Source organism: Chelon labrosus (genome assembly GCF_963514085.1).
Source record: "Chelon labrosus genome assembly, chromosome: 10".
In the NCBI taxonomy this organism is placed as follows: Eukaryota; Metazoa; Chordata; class Actinopteri; order Mugiliformes; family Mugilidae; genus Chelon; species Chelon labrosus.
In genome coordinates, this window is record NC_140360.1 from 505,120 (window position 1) to 520,413 (window position 15,294).

A 15,294-nucleotide genomic window follows, 5' to 3' on the forward strand; every position below is an offset into this window, starting at 1 on the left:
CTGCTTCCTGGGAGTCTCTATGTCTCCTCCACATAGAGGAGAGCCTATCCTGGAGCATGAACACCTTTGAGCTGCTGAAGAAGGTCCAGCAGAGGTTGTACTTCCTGAGAATACTGAGGAGGAATAAAATCACCCAAAGGCTGCTGGTGTCCTTCTATCGTGCCTCCATCGAGAGTATACTGACATACTACATGTGTAGATGGTACACCAGCTGCATAGCGGCTCAGAGGAAAGCGGTCCAGAGGGTCCTCAACGCCACCCAAAAGATTGTTGGCTGCCCTCTCCCCACACTGGAAGAACTACGCAGTTCCTGTTGTCTCAAAAAAGCTCAGAACATTATAAAGGACACCCACCATCCTGGTCACTCCCTGTTTGAACTGTTACCTTCAGGCAGATGGTACCGATCAATAAACACAAGGACAAATAGACTCACAGTTTTTATCGAATAACAACCCTCAATGTTGCACAAAAATAATATGCACTTTTCTGAAATGACTGGGTGTTGTTTTTTTTTTTATGCAATGACTGTGTGTGCATGTGTGTGTGTGTGTGTTACCTATGCTGCTAAATGCTGTTAAATGTTGTTAAATGTTTTTTTTATTATTATTTATAATGCACTGATAGGAGAGCACTTTTAATTTTGTTGTTCTTGTGACAATGACAATAAAGACCTATTCTATTCTATGTTGGTGGATCAATCTGTCTGACTGTGGATTATTTGTGGGTTCCAAACTCTTTAGAGATGGTTCTGGAACATTTTCCAGCCTGATGAGCAACAACAACTCTTTCTCTGAGCTCCTCAGAAAGCTCCTTTGTCCACAAACATGTGTTGTGAAGATCAGACTGAGACAAATCCCTGATTTATTGAAACTAAACCAGGAACTGAACCACACCTGAGTCTCATTACATTGATGGAGACACTTCTGAACACATGGACTCTGATTTACTCCTAGTGGAGCACCTCTTTAAAGGACATATCATAGTCTACAAGTAAATGATCTTCTTGTGTTGAATAAATCATATGAACCTTCTTAGTAGCTCGATCATTAAGGTACTTGTGGTGTAAAATGTGAAAACAGGAAATAACAGGTTTCCTGTGGGTACAGATGGCATGAGCTGCAGGTCTAGTAAACTTAGCTCATAAACATCTGAACTGAAGCCACGGTGCTGTCACTGTCTGAGACTTTATATAATCCAAAAGATTTCAAAGAACAAATGATCTTTTGTCTCTCGTTCCTGTTTCTGTGGAAAGATTCAAACTTTTAGTAATTATCCCAACAAGATCTCATTCATGTTCAGAACAAAATACTTTTTATTTTACCACAGCTGAATAGAAACCAGGAAATGTGTGTGGTCTGGATGGTAGAGGTCGATGTTTCAGCTCTCAGCAGACTCTGAGATACTCAGCATCTTCGTCACATCGTTGTGAGCTTCACCTTCAGTGTTTCCACGACTTTCATACTTTATTTAACGCTGTGGACAGACGAGACGATTCAGAGTTCTTCAGATCCATGTTCATGTTCATGTTGTGGTTGTTCTACTGTGGAGCGGGAACCAACAGCTGAGGAGAATGTAATCATCACTGCACTGAAGAATAAGTCACAGGTGAGTGTTTCTCTGTTTTATTCACCACATATCTGACTGTTATTCTAACTTATCTGAACTGTCTTTGTGCTTCTTTTCTTTGGCTTCTCACTCTGACTCTGAATCATTGTTTGGCTGCTCTTACGTTGAAGTCTGAAGGAGCAAATGCATCTGATGTTGACTGGAGAGGAAAATCATCTGGAGACACGTTGGAGAGAAAAACAAACAACCGGTTGGCTGAAGGAGCGAGAACTAAAACGAAGCGATGTTTGGATGCTGCTGAAGATCTGATCAGAACTGACCCGGTAAACGATCAAACCCTGCCAGCTGCTTGTTGTTCACCCTGATGCTCTTTCCTGTGCAAAGAGGAAACACGTGGGTGGTGTTCATTGCAGGTCGCAGATGACTGAGCTCTGAAGATGCAGGCACTCATTCCACCTCTGCAGCAGTTCCTCGGTCAAGTCAAAGACAATGCCAACGCCTTCGTTTTCACCGCTCTGGTCTTCAGCTCCACTACGTTTGAGAACAAGTTTCCGTGCTCTTGTAAACCACAAGCAGCTTTCTGCGCGGCCTACATCACTTTGCCGTGTCTGGTCGTGACCGCCATGATGCTCTTGACGGACATGCCGTTCCAGAGAGCGTGGAGGTTCACAACAAAGTACTACTCGTGTCATTTTATCTGTGTCCTGTTGCGTCGCATCGCCAGGGCTCTGTGTGTCGGTCTGCTGTGGGCTGCATGTGTGCTCATCGATGGAGAGTGGTTCATCTGCTGTCATAATCCCAATCCCAGAGTGGTGGCAGACCTGCAGTGCAAAGCCAAGACTGACATATTGGGTCCAGGTGTAGTCATGACCGTGGAAGAAATGAAGATGAATTCAAAGGTAAGTCTGTTCTTCTTCTTCTTTAGAGACAACAGCTGCTTTAGAGACTGGCGTCCTCCGAGAAGTTCTCTGATTGTTCTTCCTGAAGAAAACCAGACCTACTCAGGATGTTTGTATATTTTCAGACCAATGCAGCCTTTACTATTAGAAATCAAACCTTCCCTGATTGGCTGGGCTCTGACTTAACTCTCATGTTTGCTGCTTTGCTGCAACAAATAATAAAATACACCAAATAGTTAAATTCAAATCTTAAATCAGTTTAAACTGGTCTAAATATTTGAATAAGCTCCCATGGTGGTTCCACTGAGAGGGAGGAGAACATGTCCCTCTGTTTGGTATAAAAAACTGATTTACCAAGATGTTGGCACCAGAACCAGACTGATGGACTCGGTGGAGGTGGAGGTACTACTACTTCCACCCCTTTCTTGCTTAAACTCTTCCTCCTCCTCCTCTTCTTCCTCTTCTTCCTCTTCTTCTCTATTTCCAGTAGATGTGATGCTCCTCTTCATCACTAAAGTTCTACAGTGATTGATGTTCTGATGTAAACACATGTATTTATTTAGTCTCCATGGAAACGGTTCATCTCTGATCACAGTCACTGATCATTGGTTGTCAGAGTCATGTTTAGACAAACCAAGGAAGTCTTTCATTCTGAAGGAGGGAGGAGTCTGAAACCAGGAGGACAGAGACGAGCAAACACTTTGGAGACAGAAAAGATGAAAAAGTTTCAGTAACTCATAGATATTTCTGAATGAAACCAAATTAGTAGTGTTTGTAGGAAGAAAGAAGAGTTTTCACGGTTAATTTTCCAACTAGAGCATCACCAGAACACTTCTCTAGAATACGATGTAAACCCTCAACTGTCCCTTAATACCGTGATGAAACATGCTCATGCTTGTTGTTTTTCAGATGTATGGTGTGAGTTTACTCCTTGCAGTCACCTTCGTGGCAGCCTTCCTGCTCACAGCCTGGATGATCTGCGCCGACACCTGCACACTGAAAGGCTGTGACAAAGAAATTCTGGTGCACGAGATGATTCTGGAGGTGGGCGATGAAGTCGTGTCAACAGCCATGAAAGAAAAACAAAAGACGCTGTTGACTAAAAGAGCAGAGGATTACATCAGTAAAGAAGAGTGGACAAGATGCTTGGACATCGTTGAAGATGCCATTTTATACCAGGTGACTCAGTCAGTCAACTCTTTAGCATCGTTTCTCTTCTTTCAGTAAAAACATAAAAAGGTGTGAAAAGCAGCAGCTGGTTATATTTGTGATGGAGGTGGGATGATGAGCTGGATATAAAGACCTCCAGAAACGAGATCTTGAAGGCAGAACCCCAGAGCATCAAGTTCTAGGTCTAGGCTTTGTTTGATCGTTGACGTTTCTGCTAATGTTTCTATATCTATACAAAAAAAAATGATTTTATTCAAAAAGTGTTTGTTTGTTACTAGCTCAAAAATAACCACCCCAAACCCTAAAATAACTGACATCAAATGCAGATGTTATTGTTTTCATGACCTTCTGTGGTCCTTTAGAGTCTATCCACATGGTTCTACATCAACTATGAACCACATGGTGACTTGACTGACAGAATCTGAGCCCTGAACCTGAACTATACACATGTTCATTTGTCTCCATCTAGTGGTCTAATGGTGGTACTACTTATAATAAACACAATACAGCCATCTAGTAGTGAAAGTTAGCTTAGCATTGCTATGTAGCATGCCTTGGTGACTGGTTTCCCTGGGGAGTTCCATGTGTGAACAACATGGAGGAAATCTCAGTCTTCTTCTGGATTGTATAATGATCACAATGGTAGAATGTGATGATGTCCAGGATAAATAAAATGTCCAAAGGCTGAATTGTGTGTACGTTGCCTCCTGTAGTGGAATCAGTAGGATTTTGTAGCCAGATTCACTTTCAAGAGGTAAGAACCCAATGTGGAACACTTTGGGTTCTTTAGTTCTCCAGATGGAATAAAAAGTCTCCATGAGTAATTTAACAGAAAGGCTCAGATATCTGTGACAAAAGCTTTTGTCTGTGGTTTTAATAATTATGTTTTGTCCGTGTTGTCAACCTGAAATATTCTCAAGCTTGTTTTTGATTCATTAATGTTTCACAGATGGAACTTTATCCACTTCCTGTTTACTTCCTGGTTTAAAAGTTTATAAGTTTAACCAGTGAAGGTAAAAATAAATGTCTTTAACTTTATTAACAGTTTAAAATCCTTACAGGGAACAAGTGGCTCAAATGTGAAGTCTAAAACACAACCATCATCGGTAAGTGTCCTTTTCCTTCTAAACTAAACATCTAAATGTGTTTAAATGTAAAGTGAAGGATGATCACGTGTTCACTGTTTATTACCTGGATGTAGGAACAGTCACTTCACCACAGCAGATCTCTACGCAGACAGCTCTTAGGCTGCTGTCGTCCATCACAACGGGACGTCAGTGTACAAATGGAGTCAGACACCAATGATGATTCAGACGATGACGCTGCTTCAAATACAGTATGTGTGACTGATTCAGGATAACTGCATAAATGAAAGAGTCAAAGATTCAGACCTGCTTGATTTTTTGGTAACACTTTACTTGAATACGTGTTCATAAGACTGACATAACGCTGTCATAACCATGACATTACACCTGTCATAAACATCAATGAATACTTATGACAGCTGTCATTAAGTGTCATTCGGTAAGTTATGTCACTTTTGATGTAAAGTTGACATTGTTTGAGATGTCCTTGTTATGACAACTTGACATAAACCAAGACAACAAAACCTGTCATAAACATGTCATTGCAGACCTAATTGCCAAACAAAAAAAAAACCATTTAGCTTGATGTCTTAACGTGACATTAAGCCGTCATATATGGATGGTTTTGACACTGGCTGTCACAAGACCATTACAATTGCGTCATAAATGTTGTCCTTTTCATTAAGATGTCGTTAAGTGTAACTACTCTGCCAAATGAGTTTATAACTGTCACATTTCCCTCCTACAGTGATTTAATAATTTTAACTTTTCATTATGGTGTCATTAAGGGTCATTACCTAGTCAAATCAGTTTATAACAGTGTCATGACTGTTTTCTCTGGATTCCAGTAAAGTGGAAAGACTTTGACTTTCCATTAAGATGTCATTATGTATAATTACATGACAAATCAGTTTATAACTGTGTCATGACTGTTTTCTCTGAATTCAAGTAAAGTGGAATGATTTTGACTTTCCATTAAAATGTCATTAAGTGTAATTACATAGTCAAAGCAGTTTATAACAGTGTCATGACCATTTTCTCTGAATTCAAGTAAAGTGGACAGATTTGAATGTTTCGTTAAAATGTCATTAAGTGTAATTACACTGTCAGATGATATGAATACATTAACAAAAGCAACAGACAAGTCAAGAGATAGTGTTTCCGTAATGTATTGCAACACAAAACATTTTATTGTGATGTTATCCAAAGCATTTTTTATTTTTTTTTTATCCAGTCCTTGTCAGCTTTCAGGTCCCTGTTGGCCTCCTCCAGGTAATTAACGCGCTCCTCAAGGTGTTCAATCTTCTGTCGATCCATCTTGGTTTGTTCCTTCAGTTTGGCCAACTCCAATGTCCCTGTTGGAGACACTGAAACAAAGGAAGTATTTCAAGTGGATTACTGAGGTCAGTGAATGGTGGTGGTGTACTGGAGTGCATTATATTGAGTACACCAACAAAATTCCCAGTATTTTTGTGCGTATTATTTATTGAGAAGACAGGCAAAAATGGAAATACGTGCCTCAACCAGCCAACTACTATATATATTAGTATAAATAAAAAGTAAATTTCCAAGCCTACTGGCGAAAGGAGGAAAAAAAATAGACTTACTTTTCTTCTTCGGGGAATATTTGATTGGCTTTCTTTTCTTTGGCTGAACAGGGACCTCTTCAAATTCTTGTGCCAGGTCCTCCTCCACCTCTTGTAGCACCTCTTGTACGTTTGTTGAAACGGGTATCCATCTAGCAGCAGGTGTAAGCAAAGAACACAGCACCATGTCATAGCAGCTAAAGTTGCATTAGTTAAGATACAATAGTCAAACCTAACATCATAGTTGTTTAGAATTAGCGACAAGAAAACGGGAGGAAATACTACTAACGTAATAGTCTGTTGGCTGCAGTTGTTAAGTACTTAAAGGCTACAGAGTTAGCAGCCAGTTTAAGCTAACTTTAGCGTTAGCGTTCAGCATTAGTTGCTGAACGCTAACTTTACCTAAACCGCAAAGTCCATAGACTGTAAACAAAAAGACGTACTGGTTATAATGTCCTCTTCAAAATAAAAATCCGTATTTCGTTTTAGCTTACCTCAAATAGTAAACCTTGCAGATCCAGAATCCAGATTCCTGCGTTGCGCTCCTGTGTCCGTCTGTCGCGGAGGGATCTCTCTACATAGTCACGTAACGTAAACGTGAACGTTACGTTATGCGCGCATTCAGTTCAAATTCAATTTTGAACAACACTTGTAAACAGTGATGAAATACTAACAAATATGTTTTGTTTATTTGGTTCTACATAGAGTGTGTGTCTCTTCGTTCAGTGCTTCTCTATGCTCTCAGTGCTTTCTTCCGGCAACAGACAGTTCAGTTTCCCCAAGATGGCGCCCGCCTGGATATGCGAGCCAGATGCCAACGGTACTGTGTTCCTTTTTTAATAAACTGCCTGTATACTTGCAAAGTTCTCAATGCTTCGGTTTACATGTAGAGACCCTAGTTATGCTACCGTGTAAGTGTGGTGATATTGTGAGCCTTGTTAGTGGTATAGAAATAGCGATTTCTTTTTATGTGTCGGTGTGCCCCGAAGGCTAGTGTTATACGCTAAATAGCGGTTTGCAAGAAAACTGGTCACATTTGACTAACAAAACAAATGCATGAAAACAAATACCAGAGAACGGTCGAACTCGGTACACATGTGTTATTAACCCCAGGTTCATTTTGCGCCGGAGTTCCCCTTTAAGCTGCACAACAAACTTTATTAACAGTTTAAAATCCTTACAGGGAACAAATGGCTCAAATGTGAAGTCTAAAACACAACCATCATCGGTAAGTGTCCTTTTCCTTGTAAACTAAACATCTAAATGTGTTTAAATGTAAAGTGAAGGATGATCACGTGCTCACTGTTTATTACCTGGATGTAGGAACAGTCACTTCACCACAGCAGAAGTCCATCACAACTGGATTCACCCATCGATGATGATTCAGACGCTGCTACAAATACAGTATGTATGAGCTGTGGTGCAGCTCTTCATCTAACAGATCACTGTGGCTGCTGCTGTTTTCTTCCTTTACTTCCTGAAATGATTCCAGCTGATCTGCTCAGATTAGTTTTAGCTACACAGTTAATGTTTCTCCACTTAGGCTGCACAATCAAGCCTGCTTCCAGTAGACTTGTCTCCTGTCATCTTGTCTTGAGGCCAGTAGAGGTCGCTGCTGCTTCAGTCTTCACTCCAACCAAAGACTCTGAAACCTCCTCTATGTGTGAATCCTACTGGAAAATTTCAGCTTAATTTTTAGACAATAATATATTTTTTCTTTGTTTCTTTGTTTTCCAGGATGAAAACGAGGACGGAAATGTTGTTTTGCTCCAAATGAAACCAATAGCTGGTTCAGTTTAGTCTCAGGAGCCAGAAACAACATCTGTTAGACTGAACCAGATCAACTGAAGGATTGTTTTAATCAGGTTAAATGGACGAGTTAGTCAGTTTCTTAAGCTTGGTACAGCCACTGTAAATATTTCTTGTAGCCTTGACACGTTTACTCTTATATAGTTTTTTCTTACTTCATTCTATTTTTAAAAATCTTCATCAAAGACCTTCAGAGTTTAAAGCTGCTCTCTGGAGCATCTGAACCATGGCAGCAAGGTGATGATTAAACCAGCAGAGGCCAGGAACTTCTGAACCTCTGAGTGTAAAGACCTCACAGCTTTATATCTGTAGAATTGTAACATTAACTATATTTTATTAGTAGCTATACTCTGGAGTTATGATAGTTTCATTATGAAGAAGGAAGTGCAACACATTTCAGGTTGAACTTAAATAATACTCACCCATATCAACCTCTGGACCAATCAGAATGTCCTTTATTCTGCTGTCTTCCTGGTAGTCTGAGTTCATTACAGAGTGACTCCAGCTTGTTAACATCAGGTTCTGTTAACCCTCTCAGCATCCTCGTCTGTGGTCTTCTGGTAGAACCACATCAAAGCAAGTAAGTGAGAGACTCAAGTCTTTACTATAATTCTACAATGTTCGTTGTTCAGTGTTAGCAGTGTTACCGTAGTTATGATTCTCATGCTCTGGTTATTGTGCATCTACCAGATTAGTTAGGTCCTGTCCAGAAATGATGATGCATATATAGGGCCTTAGTGTGAGTGATAACTACTGAGTCTGAGGCCACGTCCACACGTACGAAAACGATCTTTTCCCTCTCCGTTTTCGATGGCATCGTTTCAAGAAATATCCGCGTCCACACAGATCCGTTTCAGTACGACTGAAAACGCTACTTCATATTCCAGGCCTATAGGTGGCGCTGTTTCGGTTTCAGAAATTCACCAAAAACGCAGAGGAAGAGGCGGAGCATGCGCACAAAGCTTGAGCGCTGTTTACAAATCGGCTTTAGAAGAAAACAAACTCAAGGAGAAATTATATTTTGCCCTGGTAACCCTAATAGGCTCAATATCTTCTCCAGCAGGAACACGAGCATGTAGTCCGCCATTGTTGTTGATGTTGTTATGAGACGTCTCGCGGGATATAAGTGGTGGAAGGCTCGAGGGGTGTGGCGATGACATCATCGTTTTCTCCGAACCCCGTTTCTCCCAGTTGACACGGCAACACATAACCGGCGTTATCAGAAATCTCCACTTTGGCCGGAGTTTTTAGAAATAATCGTTTTCTGTGACAAAAACGGGGTTTTCGTGTAAATGAGAGGCCAAACCGCAGGGAAATATCTGCGTTTTCCCTTCGTGTAAACGGGGCCTGAGCATCCTGTGTTTTCTTTACTACCATAATGTGTTTGCCAAAGTTGTTATTCCTTATCTAACAAAGTGTTCCTGGCACATATCTCAGTGGAAGCAGGACCAGTGTGCAGCTATGTTATGTGGCCAGTAGTGTATGATAAATTATCCAATGTTTACTGTGTTACTGCCATTAATACATGGAGTAATATGTACATTTGAGTTTGATAGTGATATTTGTATTGATGGAACATTACGTTACTGCTTCCATTCATACAGAGCCACTGTTACACCAGAATTATGTCCAGAAGTTCATTTGCAGTAGTGAAGAATAAATGCTGTGAATTTATCTATGTGATTCTGACTGATCTCTACAGTGGTGTGTTAAATATATCAGCGTGTCCATGAAATAATTACAATTTGAACACAGATACAGTGCTAGTAGGTTTTCCTGTAAAGTAATTTCTGCATAAAATGACTCAAAACATCCTGAAAGTAGACAAAGAGAACACAATCGAATAAATTAGCAGAAATGTTTGACTGTGTGTTTATTGAATAGAAGTGAGCCAATATTACATATCAGTGAGGTGAACCTCTAGGATTACAAGTTAATTTGAAGGTAAAATCAGAGTCCATCTGTTCAGAAGTGTTTCCAATCATTGTGAGGAGACTCTGGTGTCGTTCAGTGACTGTTTAGGGATTTGTCTCAATCTGATCTTCACAACACATGTAATCCAATACAAATGTTGTGGAAGGACCTGAAGCAAGCAGCTGATGTGAGGAAACCCACCAACATCTCAGAACTGAAGTGGTTCTGTTCTGAGGAATTATTCAGAGCTTTGAAAGCTGTAAAGATAAAGAAAGGGATCAGTCACTGAGTCAGTTTTCCTCTACAGCCTACGTTTGTGTTCAGCTGATGAGAATCGTTGCTGTCGTCTCTGGAGGAGGAAGTCTGAGGATACGCAGCACAAACACATCATTAAACAACTGATTTCTCAGCAGACGCAGACTGAACACCAAAGATGAAGGACTTCTTGACAAATTTTCCTTTTAAGAAACTCAGCATCTTCGTCACCATCATTCTGTGTTTCATCTACAATGTTCTGATTGACAGAGATGTGGGGTACACTTGTAAAGATGAAGATCATGACTGCTATTTATACATGGGTCTACCATTTGGATCAATATTTCTTGTTCTACTGTGGACCGACAAGATGTTTCTGAGAATCTGCAAATATACGTGTGCATGTACGTGTAAACGTAAATATTCATGGAGATGCTGCACAACGTGTTGCAGCCCATGTTGCAGTGCTAAGTGTTGTGGAATATTTGTCATTTTATTCAGTCACATTGTGAAGGCAGCTCTAGTTGGTCTGCTCTGGGTTGTTTCTGTGTTGATTGATGGAGACTGGTGGGTCTGTTGTTGGAGCGATCAGTCTAAGATACAGTCTCAGTTAGCTGGCAGAGATAGAAACACCTTCACAGCTGAGGAACGAGTGACCATCACTGAACTGAAGAATGATTCACGGGTGAGTGTTTCCTTGTTTTATTCATATGTTCAAACTGTATACCACTGGTATAAGAGTCTTATTGTTACTGATCAGTCTGTTTATCATCATCAAGTCTGTGATGGGATCAAATCTTTGTGCTTCTTTTCAGATCATGGGCTTCTCACTGTTACTCATGATCATTTCTTTGGCTTTTCTACTGGCACTGTGTGGTCAGAGCAAATGTGGCTGCTGTGACAGACTAGTGTATGAACAACAGATATTTGAAGAAGAGGAAAATGTTCTGGAGACACTTCTGAGAGAAGAAGCAAACAAAGAGTTGACAGAAAAAATTAGAGAAAAAATAAAGGATGGAAAATGGAACGAATGTTTGGACGTTGCTGAAGAACTAATTGAGACTGGACCAACCCCAGGTATATAATCCAAAGCCATCAGCTGATGTTGTTGATGCTGTGTTGTCTTTTATTCTCAGTATATAAAGGAGTTTATAGAAGAGTTTACAGGAGGAACACAATCAGACTGAATCTGTGCTGGAGAAGATCTGAAATATGACATTATTATCATTAATGTGTTCACTCTGAGATTCTGATCTAACTGTAGTCATGTTGTTTTACTGTAGAAAGAAGCTGAACTAAAGCACCTAATAACCAACCACATCATCACTGTGTACAGCTCTACATCTAATAAAACTCATCTTTGACAATGTTTACACATTCTTCTTCTTCTTTTCAGGACCAAGCAATCTAATTGAACTATAGAACATTTAAGGTACAGAAAATATGATTCACTCAATTTAATATACTTTTTTGCTTTGTTTTGTTTTTCAGAGAACAGAAATAATTCTTCATGTTTTATATTGTTTTATATTAAACCTTCATGTCTCCGGTATAATGAACAAGTTAATCATCTGAAATGTTTCATTTATGCAAAATGGAATAAAGTCCCATGAAATAATATATAGAATAAAATAGATAATATAAAGTACAATGAAGTCTCATGATTAAAGTTACATTTAAATAACCTTAACTGAGGATTTCACCTTCATTTTTCAGACTCCACACAGTTACCAGAGGACAGAAACCAGCTTATAAAACATAGAAATGACAAATCAAATATAATCAAGTATCTTTTCTTTTCAGAGAACACAAATGATTTCTATTGTTTATATGTTTTGTATTAAACGATGTCTTGTCTCCAATATAATGACCAAGTTAATGATGATTAATGTGTTCACTCTGAGATTAAACCTTCAGGTTAATTTATATAGTTGTGATCTAGTTGTAGTTTGAACCAAACTGTAGTCATGTTGTGTTACTGTAGAAAGAAGCTGAACTAAAAGAGACTAAAGAAGAGGAAGTGAAAGCACTGATTATAAATGTACAGTTACAAACATGAATAGTAATGAAATGAAAGCTCCTCCTAAATGGTAAATGATGATTGTAAATAAGAACTCATCTTTATGTTTTCATTTTCTTTAACATGTGAATCACAGACAGCATCAACTGTTAGAACAGATAGTTGATAAGATCCTGGAAAACAGTTGATCTGAAGCATTTTGTCAAATAAATGATAAACTGAGGAACTATCTGAGATGTTCTGACTGCCTTCAATGTCTCAGTGAAAAACATGAGAACAGAACATGATGAGATCTGCAGTTCACAACAATTCAGTCACATGAAGGAGGACCACATCAAGAGTTCAGCTCAGCAAAGACTTGACCTCATCTTTATTAATGCACCGCCCAGCAGGCACGCTAAGTGACCCAAATCAAACACACCCACAGGTGCATTGTGGGTGGAGGAACCAGGATTACTGCATAAATGAAAGAGTCAAAGGTTTGAGTCCTGGTTGATTTGGTGACACCAGTAGTTTCTGCTGGGAAGAAGAAATGTTACAGAATTTTTTCTTTTTTTAATATTAAAGTGAAGAGAATCATTTGTACAATTATCTAAGTGAGGACATAATACATAGACTTTTTTTTTTAGATATATCATGACTGAGAACCTTCAGTCTTGTCTCTCTTGGTTCGTAGTGTAAGAGTCGGTTAAGTTTCATTTCTCTGCCGGACGAGTGAGTGGCCACTGACTCTTTGTTAATCAGGGATCCACGAGCAGCGGTTATGAGTTAAGTTTCATTTCTCTGAGTATTGTGCGTAAGTGAGTGAGTGTCTGAGTGCCTTAGTTTGCTAGTGGTCAAGTCAGGTGGTACTTTTTGTTTCTCTGCCGAGTGAGATGTAAGATGTTTGAATGGTTCTGTTTATTGATTATATATCAATCAAACGTGGTAGAACTCAACTGAGCTGGTTATACAGACTCTAGATTCATGATTCTTGAGTCGTCTTTGATGGCCGGTTCAATGAGCTGAATCTTTTTCACTGAATTCTTTTCCACCGCTACTGAATATTAATTAAAAATGAATGAAAATTAAACTGAATATGTCATTGTTATCATTAAAAAAAGTGACAGGTAAAAATAGATTATGACGGGATTTTTATGACACTGTCAGTCAAAATGTCAGACAATGAAGAAGTCTAGGCACAAATCTGGGGAAGAGTACAGAAAGATTTCTGCTGCTTTAAAGGTCCCAGTGAGCACAGTGGCCTCCAACATCCGTACATGGAAGAAGTTCGGGACCACCAGGACTCTTCTTAGAGCTGGCCGATCGGGGGAGAAGGGCCTTAGTAGGAACTGGGTTACTAGTCAGGATAGAGGGAAAGATTAATACAGCAATGTACAGAGACATCCTGGATCAAAAGCTGCTCCTGCTCTTGACCTCAGACAGGGGCGACGGTTCATCTTCCAGCATGACAACGACACTAAGCACACAGCCAAGGTTTTAAAGGGAGTGGCTTCAAGACAACTCTGTGAATGTCCTTGAGTGACCCAGCCAGAGCCCAGACTTTGAATCCTATTGAACATCTCTGGAGAGATCTGAAAATGACTATGGTGCAGCGACGCTTCCCATCCAACTAGCTTGAGAGGTGCTGCAAAGAGGAGTGGGTGATGTCAAGCTTGTAGCATCATATTCAAAAAGACTTGATGCTGTAATTGCTGCCAAAGGTACGATTTGAGCAAAGGCTGTAATTTTTTCTTCACGTTATCATTATGGGATGTTGTGTGTAGAATTTTGAGGAAAAGAATAATTGAATCCATTTTGGAATAAGACTGTAACATAACTCAAAAAAAGTGAAGTGCAGTGAATACTTTCTGGATGTGTACTTATAAAATAGAAACTCCTGACTGTGACGTTTTCTTGCCTCTGAACATGTTGAAATAAATGTTGGGACATTGTGGAAATTTTTGGAGATTTATTCAAAGTCATTCAGACAGACCTATCATTCTGAGAAACAGTCTCAGGTTGGGTGCAAAAAAGTGCAAAACCAAAGCTAAACAAAATCATTTGTTGAGTCACTCCACTGTGGTATTTTAAATGTCTTCTTCCGAGTCTCTTCCAGTATTGTTGGAATATAAAGTCAGTGGGAAGACTCCAGGTCTGCACAGATGCAAGATGGAGAGCTTCAAGAAAGCAGGAAAGAAGCTTTACTAAACATTTTCTCCATCAGTTGATGTCTATCTCGCCACCATTTTCATTTTTGTCTACCATGTTGTTTTAGAAAAGGAGTTTGAGTGTGCTTGTAAACCACAAGTTTCAGACTGTAATTTGAGGCTGAAGGCTGATCTTTGTTGGCTTTTGGTTTCAGCCACTGGCATATACACTCACTGAGCATTTATCAGGAGCATCTGTTTAATGTAATCCAGCATGACAGCTCTGTCATAAATCACATTATGTTTTCAGAAAGGTGATAATTCCACTCTGTTCAGGTCTATTTTAAATATTGAAGTCGTAGTGGGTGTTTATGCTAAATGACAGGACAGGACATAATATTAGGAACACTAGTCGACTAAAATGTAGAAGTTTGATAAAAGAATTTGTGGCAGAGCTATTTTAATACATTGCATGTGGTTCAGAAATAATACTAAAACCTTCTAAAACTTAAACCTTCACCACCTCTCACTCATAGATTTGTTTTTGACCGTCCCCTATCATGAGGGGGTCTAATGCTGGTGTCCACTGCTGTCCTGTTGAAGGGACGAACCTCTCATTCTTTGATCAGAAGCAGACAGCAGTAAATCCATATTAAATGCACTAATAATAAAACTTTACCCACTGTTTAAAACAGTTCACAACAATTCAGTCACATGAAGGAGGACCACATCAAGAGTTCAGCTCAGCAAAGACTTGACCTCATCTTTATTAATGCACCGCCCAGCAGGCACGCTAAGTGACCCAAATCAAACACACCCACAGGTGCAGGGCACAGGTGCGTTGTGGGTGGGGGAGGGTCA

At 39.6% G+C, this 15,294-nt stretch overlaps 1 protein-coding gene across 2 annotated transcripts; it reads left to right on the forward strand.

Annotated features, from left to right (window-relative positions):
- The first annotated feature begins 841 nt into the window (after window positions 1-841).
- LOC311494178 (uncharacterized protein) lies at window positions 842-12,710 on the forward strand. Of its 2 annotated transcripts, XR_014699268.1 has the most exons (13): window positions 842-1,605; window positions 1,737-2,465; window positions 3,375-3,644; window positions 4,697-4,741; window positions 4,837-4,971; window positions 5,955-7,126; window positions 7,490-7,534; window positions 7,630-7,710; window positions 8,044-8,695; window positions 10,337-10,969; window positions 11,100-11,361; window positions 11,681-11,716; window positions 12,001-12,710. XR_014699268.1 is itself a non-coding variant. In XM_084553088.1 (6 exons), exons 2-6 carry the CDS (start codon window positions 2,004-2,006, stop codon window positions 5,994-5,996), a joined length of 954 nt encoding a protein of 317 aa, XP_084409214.1. In that variant the 5' UTR covers window positions 842-1,605; window positions 1,737-2,003; the 3' UTR covers window positions 5,997-7,448. The 2 variants fall into 2 exon arrangements, 1 of the variants encoding a protein (XP_084409214.1); XM_084553088.1 differs by lacking the exons at window positions 7,490-7,534; window positions 7,630-7,710; window positions 8,044-8,695; ... (2 more) ...; window positions 11,681-11,716; window positions 12,001-12,710 and having other exon boundaries at window positions 5,955-7,448.
- Window positions 12,711-15,294: the final 2,584 nt, after the last annotated feature.